The sequence below is a fragment of the Botryllus schlosseri genome, chromosome 5 (assembly GCF_051294905.1).
Source record: "Botryllus schlosseri isolate E-star chromosome 5, Bs_hap1, whole genome shotgun sequence".
Lineage (NCBI taxonomy): Eukaryota > Metazoa > Chordata > Ascidiacea > Stolidobranchia > Styelidae > Botryllus > Botryllus schlosseri.
In genome coordinates, this window is record NC_137240.1 from 10,029,192 (window position 1) to 10,044,269 (window position 15,078).

At 37.8% G+C, this 15,078-nt stretch overlaps 1 protein-coding gene and 1 long non-coding RNA gene across 16 annotated transcripts in view; one reads left to right on the top strand and one right to left on the bottom strand.

The window, feature by feature from the left end:
• Positions 1-7,362, bottom strand: part of LOC145439713 (uncharacterized) — an 84,662-nt gene extending 77,300 nt beyond the window's left edge. Inside the window, exon 1 of the long non-coding RNA XR_013915321.1 lies at positions 7,150-7,362. This is a non-coding gene — a long non-coding RNA (uncharacterized LOC145439713). The remainder of the gene's footprint in view (positions 1-7,149) is intronic.
• LOC145439677 (androglobin-like) overlaps positions 1-15,078 on the top strand; it is a 45,765-nt gene that overhangs the window by 2,059 nt on the left and 28,628 nt on the right. For 7 of the 15 annotated variants that reach the window (XM_080317209.1, XM_080317208.1, XM_080317202.1 and 4 more), the window contains exons 1-2: positions 310-539; positions 3,955-4,113. In XM_080317209.1, coding sequence (XP_080173335.1) covers positions 325-539; positions 3,955-4,113 — 374 coding nt within the window. In that variant the 5' untranslated portion in view covers positions 310-324. Of the gene's footprint in view, positions 1-309; positions 540-3,954; positions 4,114-7,556; positions 7,814-7,973; positions 8,147-10,845; positions 11,436-11,528; positions 12,497-12,516; positions 13,254-14,905; positions 15,026-15,078 lie in introns of those variants that run through there. The other 8 variants (XM_080317203.1, XM_080317214.1, XM_080317216.1 and 5 more) reach the window with 8 other exon arrangements.

The window sequence follows — 15,078 nt, forward strand, 5'->3', positions numbered from 1 at the left end:
AATTCCACCCTGGTCTGGTGTAAATGACTACAGCAGTCGAGATATACCATGGTTACCAAAGCAACTATGACTTGTAGTTTTCCTGAAAGGAAAAAAATCCCGACCGATTGATATTTGTTCGTTCTATTTTGACAAATGAACTAAAATTTCTCAAAAAGGAGCCACCGATAGCTACCGGTTAATTTGCATTCTTGTGATTGGTGTTGGTATTTAATCGTCGTCTTCGAGACCCCCGGAGTAAAGGCAAACGAGACCTTTAAGTTGGAAACCCCTGGATTAGTTGGTATCGGTGACTAAATATTTAGCTATCTATCATACAACAACATGCTATATTTCCTTGAGTGCTTTCCTTATGCTAAGAATGCCGGTAAAAGCCAACCAGGAGGTTGGAAATTCATTGAAATTCATTTCATTTATAATCTAGCAAAGTCCACCAAACACACAAAAGATGGCTCCAAAAAAGGCAATGTGACTCCGAAGCACAGTGACGCTACTCCTGAGCATGGCGGTCGAAGGTCAAGGAAAGGATTCAAAAGGAGGTGGGTCAGCGTTTATCTAGCGACAGTATACAACACCTATTGGAGATGTAGAATATATACGACTATACGAATCAAATCCAATTCGAATCTATGCATCCAAGTCAATACATGATAATTATTGTTCTTATATCCGAATGTTGCATGGAATTTTCGTAATTATCAAGAACTCCGTGTCCAAGTCCAAGTCAAAATCAAAATCCGGCTTCAAAATATCGGAACCCTATCAAATCCGTTTTTTGGGAATCGAAATCCAAAAATCCAAAAATCATTTCTCTGAACAACAGGAAGACATACCTCAATCGATCAGACATGGGGTAATCGCGATTAGTAATCGTAATCGATTACGACGATTACAGCATTTTGAAGTAATCGTAATCGCAATTGATTACATTCGAAAAAAATACGAAGTAATCGTAATCGTAATCGACTACTTCCCATATCTAATCGATTTCTTTGTGAAAGAACGATTACTTTTTATTTGTACAAGGACTATGACATAAACTGAACATTCGTGAACAATGAACATATATTATACGAGGTTAGTGATAGCACAAACGTCTGATTTTCAAACGCTACTCCTCATTATTACGTCAGACGTATTAGCTTTGCTCGTCATTGCGTAAGAAGTATCCACACATAGTAAATATGTATTCGATATGCATTGTACATTGTAGTGTGATTGTAATAACACTCACCGCTGTGAATATCGGATTATCAATGCACTTCAGACGCCACTACCTCGCAGCAGGATAATAATCCCCGCTCTGCCTAGTGTCAAATAGTAACTTATGTATTGATGTTTGGTAAGTCGTGACCTCCGGTCCCTTAAGTAACAAAAAGATGTTGCAGTCGCCCAAACATATAGCAGACCAAACGAAAAACCTTCGTGTGACGTTCACACAAATTGACATGCCTTTATTCGTCTGTGGGTGCCCTCGGTTGGCATTTGCATTGTGGGCTCAGATTGGAAGGACAGCCCTATTAGTCACGCCCACCCAGCGCGGATATTGACAATGGACAAATACCTTAAGTTTCGGAAAATTCTTTCTGTAGTAACACACTCCGTAGAGTCGCATATTGGCCGAAACTGCATAAGTCTTTTGGTGTGGCGTGGCGCGGTAATGACCGGCACCCAAATTCCTGTTATTACCAAAAATTATGCATGTTTTTTTTCTTGAAGGGTAGAGGTATAAATCTCGAAAGTAAGCTATCTAGAAACATTTAAATCGCGAAGCTCGAAAAAAAATTCTAGTTTATTAAATCTCTCGAAAATACTCTATAATTTATGTTGATTTACGAAGTATTTTTGATTCCACTTAGAGCTCGCCCCCCACCCTATTGGTTATTTATGGGTGCGGAAGTTACGGACCTAGCTGGCAAGCAGGGTTGTAAAGACTCGAGTCATGACTCGACTCGAGTCCGACTCGAGTCACGATTTTCGGATGACTCGACTCGACTCGAGTCATTTTCTTAAAATACGGAAATGACTCGACTCGACTCGAGTCAATCTGTGTATTGACTCGACTTGGACTCGAGTCATTGCGCATGACTCGAAGCAAGTCATTGACTCGAGATTCAGACGGCCAAGACCGACATTTCATTGTAATTTCGAAGCCAACGCACTATTGCGATTTCGTTTGTTGGTACTTGTGCTTGAAAATGGGACCAGAAACTGCTAAAAGTGAGGAAAATTGCTATATTATAAATGCGAACCATTCAATATCACCATACAGAGTTATAAAAAGTGGGTTTAGGATGACTTTAACTGGAAACTGAGCAGTCAACACAATGACTTGGACTCGGACTCGAGTCATAATACCATGACTCGGACTCGATCCTCTGTTCGCTGACTTGGACTCGGACTTGACTCGGCGGGAATTGAAAATGACTCGACTTGACTCGAGTCAAAAATATAAAAGTGAGATTGACTTGTGACTCGGAGCTTTGTGACTTGGTTACAACCCTGCTGGCAAGAATGCAAATCGTTGAGTGCGATAAATCCTATATTGTTGGGAAATGGCTACATGATGACGTAACAAGCAACTGACGCATCATTTATAAAGAAAGTTGTTAAATCATTAGGCCTTCTATTGTCTTCCAATATATTTTCGAAGATTAGTTCTAAGAATGAGTAAAATAAATGTAATCGTGAGTAATCGTGATTACTTTTCCAATGTAATCGTAATCGTAATCGACTACTTCCTGATTTTGCTGTAATCGTAATCGTAATCGTAATCGCGTGATTCTGAAGTAATCGTAATAGCAATCGATTACATTGATGAAGTAATCACTAGGGCCATTTTTATATGACCTTAAAAAATCAATTATATGACTTTATTTTTGGGAAAATATGACTTTATATGACTTAATGCGAAAATCGTGTATTTTTACATGTAACCAACGTCACTCATGGAACCGACGAGTAAAACATGAATAACATAACAGTAATACACATCCATTTTTATTTTAAACCACTTTTGTAGTACAGTTTCATGTAGTGTGGAATTTTGGAGTCTTCAAAGTTAACCATTAGGACGTAAAAATGACTTGAGTAAGGAAAATAAGCGCTCCACAGACGCTGATGTTTGTTGACAGTGACACTTCTGCAGTTTTACATACAGCGCTGGTGAAATGTCTTGTCTTTGTAGCTCCATAATTTGTTTCACATCGTTTTTGTGCAATCGCTTCTTAATGTAATTTTTGGGCTAAAGCGGATCTTTTCCGAAATCGAGGGCATTTAAATCGGCATGAGCCTCTTTGATAGTGTACGTACAACTTTCCATTTTCAGTATCAAGTTTGAAATATTGTTGTAGTGGAGGCATATTTCTGTTAACTGACTCGTCAACTTTGGATCGTTCACTGAATCTTTGACGCTCTTTACAATAACTCCTTTAGCTTACCATGCGTTGACTAATTCTTTCACTCGTGAAAGTCTCTGAACTTCAAATTACGTCCCACTTCAGTGCACAGCAGTAAAACAGATTGTGTAGCAACACAATGAAATGTGTGACCTCATAATGCAATGTGTGACCTCATAGGTCTGCGACTGTAATGTTATGTAGGCGAACCTTACAGTTTGCCTTCGCTCAATCAGAAATTGCCTTACTTTCTTAGTGCGTAATTGCTTCAATTGGCACTTTTTATTTAAAGTATACAACAATATGACTTTATAACTCAAATATGACCTAACCAGGAAAATATGACTTTATATGACTTTATAACTTTCTTAATATACCCCATATGGATGCGATTTTTGCGTTAAAATTGATTTCACGACTTACTGATGCATAGATAAAAATATGACTTTAATGACTTTAAATGGCCCTAGTAATCACCCCATGTCTGCAATCGATAGCTTGAAGACACTTCAATAGGCTGATTGTCAACTTAACCCATGTCGCATGGACGTTGCAGCGAATCGTCTTTGAGCGCAGTATCGGGTCGCTCCGGCGCCTCCTCACATGATGACAGAAGACATTCACGAGCGAGCGTGAGAATTCAAGAGCAGCCGCGTAGAAATACGCTCAGCGCGAAGAGCCTTCGTCTACGAAAGAAATGGAAAGCGATCACGCGGTGGGGCTTTGATGTCATAATATAAGAGTGGAGTGTTGATATAGTTTATTGCTTCGCTCGCAAAAGTCACAATTATTGCTAAAGTACGACGTGACTGTTGTATACTATGTAGGCGGCAGAAGAATCGACCGGATGAAATAGAAGATAGATATATAGAAAATGATATAATTATGCCTATACTTTCCGCATATCAAGATTCTTCAGCACAAGGATGAAGTCGCTATTATATAGTTATATACACTGTGGGGATTCTCCAGTGACCATTCTATTCACGCTGCCTCCCTTTGTCGACTTATCTAGGGATGGACTTATCTTGTACAGCGCAGATTATAGCTAGTTAGAACTTATTTCTATATATTTGTGTTAGAGGCCTGTCCAAAAATAATTTTAGTTTTGTAATGCTTATCGTACACTCCGGTGCGTTTTCCCATGAGAGGCAATGGAATGGACAAAGGTGGTCAGTAAAGAAGTGCTTCTACCTTTTCAGAGGGCGCGATTATAGGTGTTTCATACATACTTGCACTATCTACCTAACTGATAAGGCTGTTGGAATATTTCCACTTCTACTTGCAAAGTCTCAGGCAAAATTACTTTCATTTTAAACTTTGGATTTTGATAAGTAGGACTTATTTTTGATAACTTTTTAGAGTGAAATTAGCATAAGAATTTTGACATATCCCCTCGAGGTGACTGGATTTATTTTTAAAGATTAGACCTATTCGTTGTGTTATTAGTGATCTTGCGTTAATCGCGAATACGATACATCCTTCGAAAGCAGTCACCTCCGATTGACCACAGTATAAGCGACCCCTCCATCAAATCCACTTTTTGAAAGTACATACTTGACCTTTCATATACTACGTCAACTCGAAGTGATTATGGCATGTTTTGCAAATCGATTCTTCTAGTCGCACATGGAGTAGAACTTTGTGTCACTTCTACCTCTACATGTGTAGCAACGCTGACTATACTTCCACTTCATGAGATAGACCAGCGTTTCTGAAAGGTTGTTTTCGTATTTACAACATTACTTACCACACTGTACTCTTGGATTTCGGATCTCGGATTTCACCAAGCACGAAATGCTCATCTCACGATAAAATGACGGCAGTTACAATTCTGTGCAATGGAATTGTAGAAAATTCTGCGAATGACTATAAGCTACTTATGGTCATTATTGTTATAATCCACGAAAGGATTCGAGTGGAATGAAAAGGCCTTGAGTAGATTATTCTCTATAGTAGGTTATTATGACGGAATACAATGGATAACTCTTGCGAATATTGAAGCACTACGCATAATCGCAGTTTCTCTTCTAAAGTTGGTCTGTCATTATTTAAATATATTGTAACTTGGGACGCTTGATCATTGACTAATATATTCGCGTTAATTTATCTTTAGCATCAGTTGAGCTAGTGTGACACGTTATCTGAGCGAATGGTTGTATGGTGGGACCATAGTTGGTTAAACCGAATGATATTACACGATTACATTCGTTCCTCCTTTATTCCGTGTTGTAAGCGATTCTTGTGAAGGGGCTCCGTACAATTTGTTTACCATACAAGATCGTTTGGCGATATATTAATATTTGCCTTTCCATTCTCAAAACAGCAGGTGGGCGTGTTTTAATACTTCAAGTTACATAGAATCACGGAGAATGACTTGATTTATGAGATTCATAGGAAATGCTACGTGGTCAGGACCGTTGGTTTATGAGCTAGGCAATCTTCAAGCACACTAATTCATCGACTGTATCTACTGTCTAGGCCTCACGAGTTGAGAGGAAGTGTATGTCGGATGGTAGGTACAGGCCAATATAATCCATGAAAATGATGGCTAAGGAATGACGCAAAAATTTAGCATAGGATACTATGAGGCTCAGGGATATCTAGAACTTCTAGATATCCCTGATGAGGCTAAAGCAATTTCTATTGGGCTCGACCAGCGTCGCTATGTAGCCCTACATATATTTCGCCGAGCATGACTTTTTCAGGGAACTTATTGGTGTTTAAATATGCTGAAATGCGCGCAAAGTTTCGAAGTTTTTAAATGGCAATAAGATCGAAGAGCTGGTAGTTTATATCTGTTCTTCCAGCTTATTACTTCAGTCAAATCCTTGTCTGCAGGCAACATGTCATGGAAACAACGTTTTCACTGTCATCATATTGAAATCTTGTGATGTCTTAACTTGGAACGAAATGTCCCCAAGAATATGGAATTAATTCTTGCCGCTGTCTGGAACTAATTTATGGAGGAGGATTGATATCTAGTTACACGGGACGCAACTGATAGGCGAACTGCTAATAAAGCAAAGTACTTAGGCTAATCGTGATTATATTTATGTATAGTTTTGAGATGGAAACATACATTCCCGTAATTTCGCAATATTGATTTCCTCCTCGGTTTTTGTATTGCTTGTAGACTATATTGCTTACTGTATTACGAAGTTCACCGTGGTATTTCAAGTAGATGGATAGGCGTATATTGCTAATAGGGTCCATCAAACCACTAGGTGTCGCCAGACTTTAGGTGGTAACCGCCTTTGTTACGTACGCGGTTGCCGTTATCAGAAACCTGCAGGTTACTTTCTCGATTGTGTAAGTGTATTTTATACGGAAATAATGGCTACAACATATTCTACGTGGACCGTGAGCTCGCTATAAAATGAACTAAAACTTCGAAAACTTCTGATGCTGAGCTGGTAGCCGAAATTTAGTTGACAATTTCACATTCTCACCTAGTTATCAAATCGGCCTTATTTCCTTCCGTAAAAGCTTTCCGAAGTTTTAGTTCATTTTATAGCGAGCTCACGGTCCCCGTAGAATGTGTTGTAGCCATTTTTTCCATATAAAATACCCTTACACAATCGAAAAAGTAACATACATTTTTCTGAATACGGCAACCGCATACGTAACAAAGGCGGTTACCACCTAAAGTCTGGCGACACCTAGTGGTTTGATGGACCCTAATAGTGGAATATGTGGAATGTGGAATGTGGAATGTGGAATGTAGAATATGTGAGTAATGTAGGGTTACCATACTTCCTCTTTTAAGAGGATTTGTCCTCTTTTTTGACTTTTTTGAATGTGTCCTCGGAGGACGCCCTTTTGTCCTCTTTTTTGAGATTTTGTCCTCTTTTTTGAAAATTTAGGTCATATTTAGAGCAAAATGAGAGTGATATGCCGTAAATTAGCACAGAAGTGACGCTCCGGCTGAGCGAAAAGTTGAACTTTTTTTTAGTCAACCACCCGGCAATGTGGAGGAAGAAACGGCCTTTTTTTTAGTCAACCGATCACAAAGTGGGAAAAATTCACCGATTTTTGAGAATTCTTCTCCGGTTTTGCAAGTCTCAAATTTCTGTAAAAGTGTCCTCTTTTTAGATTTCCAATATATGGTAACCCTAGAGTAATGTCACTTTGTAAATGATTATATTTAGATGAATCAAATTTAAGTAAATGCATGTTCGCTGTAAATTCCGAATCTAGTATATTGTTGTTCGAGACGCAATGTCACGACCGAGTTCAAGGCCGACATCCGTAGCCTCCTCCAGAGCGTCGAGTGTCAAAGGCGCTAGTGGGCGCGTGCCTTCAAAGAGGCAACAAGTCGGATTTTCTGCTCACGGAAGCTGGCGCGAGAGTGCTTCCAGCTTATCGTCAACTATATCAGGCAGTAAAAAGTCAAAATTCCATGCAGCAGCAAAGTAAGAAAGTCTGCAATTTATTGAATCAATATGTTTTCAATATTTTACCATCTGGTATAGCATCATTATTCAAATATTCATTGTTCACTCTTCGCAAGAATTTATTTAACTAAACTCTAGGTGGCACTAGTATGCTCGTTGTCATAGTAACATTCTCTGCTCCGCTGGTTTGCAAAATAAGCTACTGTGTAAAATCGGTGTTATCCGGTTTAATTGTTTCCGTTGTCTTAGATTGTGTAAAATGTCTAAGACTAGTAAAAAGAGTGATGCGTCGAATAAAATGACTTCTAGCGGACCAAAATCAGACGTTTCACAATCAACACAGCTGCCGGTGTGAGTATTTATGGCATATTTTGGGACTACCATAGCTGACCACCCACATGACGACCAGGTTGGAATCCCGGTACGTTTAGCGCAATATCTTTGGTGTGCCAAGACGGTTCTCGGCGTCACACCTGTGTGCAGTCAGTAGAATCTTTGGTGTGCACGAGACACCGATTCCATATTGGCATGACGACCTATCCTATATGGAAATGGAATTGCGAATCGGTGTCATGTGCTCACGCAATTCCCTGTGAGCGCTCTAAATACTTTACCTTAGAGAATAATCGCTGCTCACCTGTTACATTGGGCAAAACGTACCGAGATTCTAGTAGGGGGGTGACAGTGGGTTTGGTGGGCTCTGGGCCGCGGGCGAGCGTCACCTTCCATTTAATCGTCAGTTTATTAATATTTTCATCATTTCAAAACACCACAAAACTGCGATACAATGAAACTATAGGAAGGTGTCGAAGCGACTTTGAGTAGTCTTTGATATCACACACCCACCTTTGCCTAGGCGAAGTAGGGTAGACGCATGCACACAGAATGAAAGGTAAAGCAGAGATTACAAAGGCAAGCGACAAAATGTGGTGGAATGTGGTGGAAGGCGAGATTGATATGTTATCATAATTCTGTGCCTGAAACCTTTCCGTCACACACAACTCGGACTATTTTACACCTATCAGTGAACATCATTCTCATTTTACAAGAGGTTCTGTTATGAATCTGTATTTACCTAAGGCTCATCACAAAACCATTGCCTATCAAGGTCCTCTGATATGAAACTCCATTCCTTCGCATATTAGGAGCAATACTCTATATGTATTTAAAACCATGTATCGTGCCTTGATTATTGAATCATACAAAAGCTAAAAGATATTTTAGTGCGAACTAGTACCGGTCAATCTATCTTGTTTGTTTCAGACCAGTACAATTTGTTCTTTTCCTCCATTTATCCTAACATGTGCTCTTACATTTACCCAGTCAGTCTTACAATTCACTGTTGCAGTACGATGTATGCAATTTATAGCCAATCTACTTCGATCAGCTGCAGTAGACTCGATGATCAACAGATCACTTCGCTGCAGCTTCATCTTGCAATCGTAAAACATATTGGCCAATTCTATGAACTGTATATCATATTCGTACACATCTCATTTGCTTTGAAATTGACACTGTCACCATTTTTTTGTATGTGTCCGTGATTCTGAAGTTTATGCTATTTTTTTTTACTGTTTTGTTATTTTGCGATGATGAATAAAAAATTCTCTCTCTCTCTCTCTCTATTGCCGAAAACAACCATTGTTTCCACTCTGGACCATACGTCCATATAGGCCTATGTATCGCCTGTACGGTGGATTTTATTGCGAGTCATTTTTGTGTATGATATGACTACGTTTAATATAAGACAGTACAGGGATTGGTAAGATACTATCAATGTCCCATTATTTTATGATGAAGTTATTCCTGTTCTATTTGCGTTGTTATTGTGTTACGATATCTCTGTGCGTAAAGTAGGTTTAGACTTTGATCAACATTCGACTTTTAAGAGTTTCAAATGAGTGTTCACAGAGTCTTCCATCCAATTCTTATCCTCGAAATGCCGAAATCCTAAATTATTTCGAAAAAGAACATCATATTTAAAATGTTCTAGTTCAGGGTAGGTGTTTAATTGAAAGACTACTCCAATTTGTTTCGACTCCTTTATTTTATCGTAATGTTGTTGCGTTTTGAAATGACAAAATCAGAAATGAACTGATCTGAAAATAGCGTCGGACTTTCAACGAATATGGTCCTAACCAAATACTTTGAATGAGAAGATTGCAACGAGGCTTTTTCAAGTTATTCTAAATGTGAAAGCCAACTGCGAATGAGACAAAACTTTGCCCTGGTGAACTGTGTTTAAAAAAAATCTATATAGTGAGATTATCAAGTCACCCCTACCCGATTACTTCTTATCCTCGGATTAGCATGGAAATCTTTATGCTGGTGAATTTGATTATCGGCCTTACAACAGACCGTAATCTAAGTTGAAATTTTAGAATTGGTTCTTGATACTAGGCCTATATAGTTTCTGTGCCTATTTCCAACATTTCGATGATCATTGATGATCCTCTTTAGTAACCTTATTTTAGCAAACTGTATGCTGTTTTCTGACTTATGGTATTCCCTTTCTACTGTAGAGACGCTAGGCTATAGGTGACCAGAAGATAATACTGTAATATGCTGTGATATAAAATTCTAGCATAAAGTAAACTTGATACTTTTAAAACTACTGCGCCATTTCAAGTCTAATCATTGTTTTTCTATGTCTTGCATTCCTGTTCATTGAGATGTAGGCTACATAATTTATCTGAACTATTTCATATTATATCCTAATAATGTGTGCATTTGTAAAGAATAATTTGTTAGGCTATATGAACACCAGCTTTTCTGTTGAAATACTTATCATCTTGTTACTTTGATTGTCTTTAATGAGCCCGAATATTTTCGGCTGACACTCGTCAGGGGTAATCGTCAGCAACTAGTAGAGAATTGTAGTTGCTGACCATAACCCCTGACGAGTGTCAGTCGAAAATATTCGGGTTCATTTCAATATAGATATACTAATCAATTGTTCTGTACCCCCAAGAAGCTCTTTAAATATTGTCTTTAATCTACATAAACGTGTTTCTTATCAACTTATCAATTAGCAATTACCGGTGGTTTATGAAAATCATTCGGCCAATTGTCAAATACAAAGACTTACTCAAACAGCATTCGTACTATGTGGCTCGCAATGAAACTGATCTACATTTGTGAAGTCGTGTATTATGCAGGACATGATGATATTATTCCATTAATGACAGCTTCTATTTGTCCCGTGTATAGACCTAATAGACAATTGAATATATATGAACTATTTCATACTGAATGACAGATTGTTTCAAATTAATAAAGCTAATTGTTGACTGTTCGCCACCACCGCACGAAGGCTGATATGATACTCACATTTATAACATGAGTCTTTATTGTCTCCTAAAAATTATTTTGAGACATTGTAATCAATCACCTGGCTTCAGTACCATACACCCATATGACACTGATTTCGTGGCCGGGTATGAGATATACTCAATATTAAAAAATGAGATAGAATCAATAGCATGTCGGCTTACGTAACTAATATTTATGCAGACTTTGAAGATAAAATTATGCGCAGTTGAAATTATACAGCATTAGATGCACACTCTATGCCAATAAAGGGAGTCGGATTGAGATAAAAAAAAACTGTCATGTCGGACGCCGTTGGAAAAACAAAAAGGTTTGACGTGTGATGATTAGTTTAAAGGCGTGGTAACACACTTACTTGATTTGAAGTGGTATACTAATAAATAGCGGTTTCTAAAATATGTATGTTTTTAAAATCCTTTTAATGACACTGCAATAGATGTAAGACAAAATATCAACAAGTACAAAATCGCATTCCTGCATCTTAGTTGACTATCATGAATCTATTTTTATTGAGGCATCAAGTCAATTTAAGCACCCTAATCAGAGGATAGCCGTTTGTAATTAATAATATGATTGGCTAATCACTACAGAGGGACATAGTTGAAGACGAAAAGTTTGGTCCAAGATTCAAATCACAATGGAAACAGCTCAATTCCTGACACTTATCAAATGCTTGTACGCTAGATACATTACTATACCTCAATAATATGGACTTTTAAGATTGAAGTTTTGTGTTCAAACTAACAAGTCACTCTTTGATACTAATCTTTTAGACAGACTTCCAGATTAAATGATTTGTAGATACTGTAATTTTGCTGACACAATACCGTCTACGATGTATTTTGTGAGTGTTTTGAAATTGGATCCTCTCACCAAAATTCCCATCTATCCATTCACAAGTTAGCATGGGAATCTGTATTGAATGGTGTCTTTCATCGTTACAATTAACAGCTTTGTCTCATCAATGCTTCTCTTGTTAGCTTGTTTAGGCTCAAAACATGCTCTTTCTACTTGAAGAATTAATTAGTTACTGTCCAATTTTGAGCACGTTTTGGCCTTTTGTTTTATTGGTGGGTATCTTTCATTTGTGTATTTCGGTTGGTGTCCTATTAACTATGGTGGTGATCAGTTAGTTGGATCCAGACATTGGACAGGTAACAGTGGAAGGATATCACCATCTGTACAAGAGTAGCCTACAAGGCATGTAACTTAGACTGGTTGAGGCCACACTTGGATATTAGATGTTAGATGTAGCTTGGAACGACCACGTTGGAATAAGAAAAGCATATCCATGTCTGGTGCATCGCCCCGTAGAAGCCGTAGGGGCTCAAAACTAAGTCCTAGCACTAGCGGGAGCTCCAAATTTGCTCGGTGAGAAGATCTTGAGCTATAGGCTGAATATGTGAATAATGTGTGATTTGTATGAATTGAATGGTAGTATAAATATGTACTTTTCTAACCAAGCTCATTGCAGCTGTAGTTTAAGTTTTTTTTTATAGTAATAATTGTGGGCATGATGCACTTGTAAGAAAACTTGCAAAAAGCCCTAACAAGTGTCCTAATTAAGCTTCATATGATAATGTAAAGTTTCAAAGTTTGATATATTGCCCGCATACTGCAATGGCTTTATTGAAGAATATTACTGCCAACCATCTGTCAAGTGAATTCTGTACCCGTCAGTACGATCACTACAACAACTAGTCCCACGTCATCCATCTGGTTGACCCTGTTAATTACACTTTTGATACTTTGTTTTATTGACACATTGGCGTAGTCTGTCTGTAGGCTGACTGGTGAAAAGATGTCCTTTCACCAACAGTTGTATAACAATATCCCAGAAAAATAACACATCCGATGTGATTGTAGCTCAATTTTACCATCATTCTGTATCTGTCCTCACTGGCAACCTTCGGATAATGACGGATGTAGCTTAGCCTTTCCGGTTATGGTATTCATGAATTATTTAAGCCGTATTTATTGAGATAAGTCAAGCTTATTGTTAGATGTTCACGCTCTGAAATTCGGAATAATGTTGCCATTTCGTACTCGGCATTGGAGGTTGGGGTATGGACGAGGAGATTGAATATTCTATTGCTTCGGATTTACAATATTCTGTTGCTTTTTCAGAGTAAGATATCTTATCATGCCTCTGGTCAATAATCTCAAGAGTTGGATAAGATAATAATTATGATGATGTTTCATAGCATAAATCTACTTTATGATCTTTTAGTGACACAATGTAGCTTATTTCAACGAGTTGAATAAGTTAGCATACTATAGAAAGTCATACCGTATGGTCTTAATATAAGTAGAAATAAATATAAACCCTATTATCCTGATATTTCAAGTCTAATAGAACAATTTGACTTGAGTAGCGTTATCAAGGCCAATGCAGGCTAAATACTACTTTTGATGTTGCCAGACTTTTATATACGGTATCCTAGCTCTCTAAACATGTCGGAATATAGGCTACTTGATTCTTTGAAGGTTGAATACAGCTATTATAGAAAATTTCCAGGCCTATCAAACTACTTTTCATGGTACGTCACCAGACTTTCTTAATTAACTCTCATTTGGACTGTACTGATGTAGAGCTATTCTTGAGGTAGCGTAATATTACTTGTTCCAATGTTGTATTTTCCCTGATTTCTCTCCATATTGTCTCACTAATCTCATTTTAATAATATTATATTCGCTGCGACTGACCTGGCAATATCTTAATCGATATTCATCCTGTTTACATCCAACTGATAATTGCATCAAAAATTCGGAAGTATAAATAGATCCTATTAAACCAACTCGCTGTATGGCTATCAGGAGCAATCTGCATTTTACAATACGGATTCAACGGAGTCTAATGTACTGCAACATCTGTAATGATGGTATATATCAACTAACCGTATTACCGATATGAGTATAGATGATGCCATTGACGAGGCTACCAAAGTGTATCTGTATATTCTGCCTTTTTCTTCATTTTATAGTCGTTGTAGGCATTTTTGATAACTTACCGATTACCACACTTCTTCAGATTTTATCAGTGGCTTTTATATGCTCAAAAATGGAACGTTCAGGGTAAACTTTCTCAGATATTTGGTGAATCAAACGTTGACCATCTTATCGATGTAATCTTGATCATGATGTCATTTGAGTATCTTCAGCTATACCCCATTATTATTCATCGTCACTGCAGGACACCCCAATGATACACCAGAGACAGTTGGGCTAAAACGAAAAACACATCATCCAAACCATCAAAAACTAATTGAGAAATTACCATTGAAAAGAGTATGTTTGAAAATGTTGGGAAGATAAGGATCATCTTCTGTAGCGAGGGTTTATTTAAATGGTCCATAGCTCCCATGTGAACCATAATCGAAGCAACACATCGCTTATTTGAGCTGTGCCTTTTATGTTTGTAATGTTCGCTGCTGTGTCCCCGTCCTGACATTTGAAGAGACATTAAAACAACACCGCTCATGTCATGCCGTTCAAAGGTAAACTACGATAATACGATTATCTTTGCGAAGCCACTACATGTTAATGTAAGTAATGGACCTCTTCAAAATATATCTTTGCTGATAATTCCTTTGAAGCTTTCATATGTCTTTTGAAATCTTGATCTGAAATCATACGAAAATTGAACCAAGTATTGTAATTCTAGAATCATATGCCCTAAAGGTTTCAAGCAATAAAATGAAGCAGAGTTTTACGTAATTCAGAAAAAAGCACAAAGTCCTCTAGATTATAATCATCTTCATCTTGTTAATATTTATACAGGACTTGGTGAGCATCGACTACGGGAACAGTGTAGACAAGCAGTGATCAGCAAGAGATATATATACCGAAGAATTCAACAGTTAGTGATATTGAAAGAAAGTAGACGATGCCAGGAAGGAGGTAGCTAGATGCAATTGACGTTTAGGTTACTGTATTTTGCTGGATACAGAATG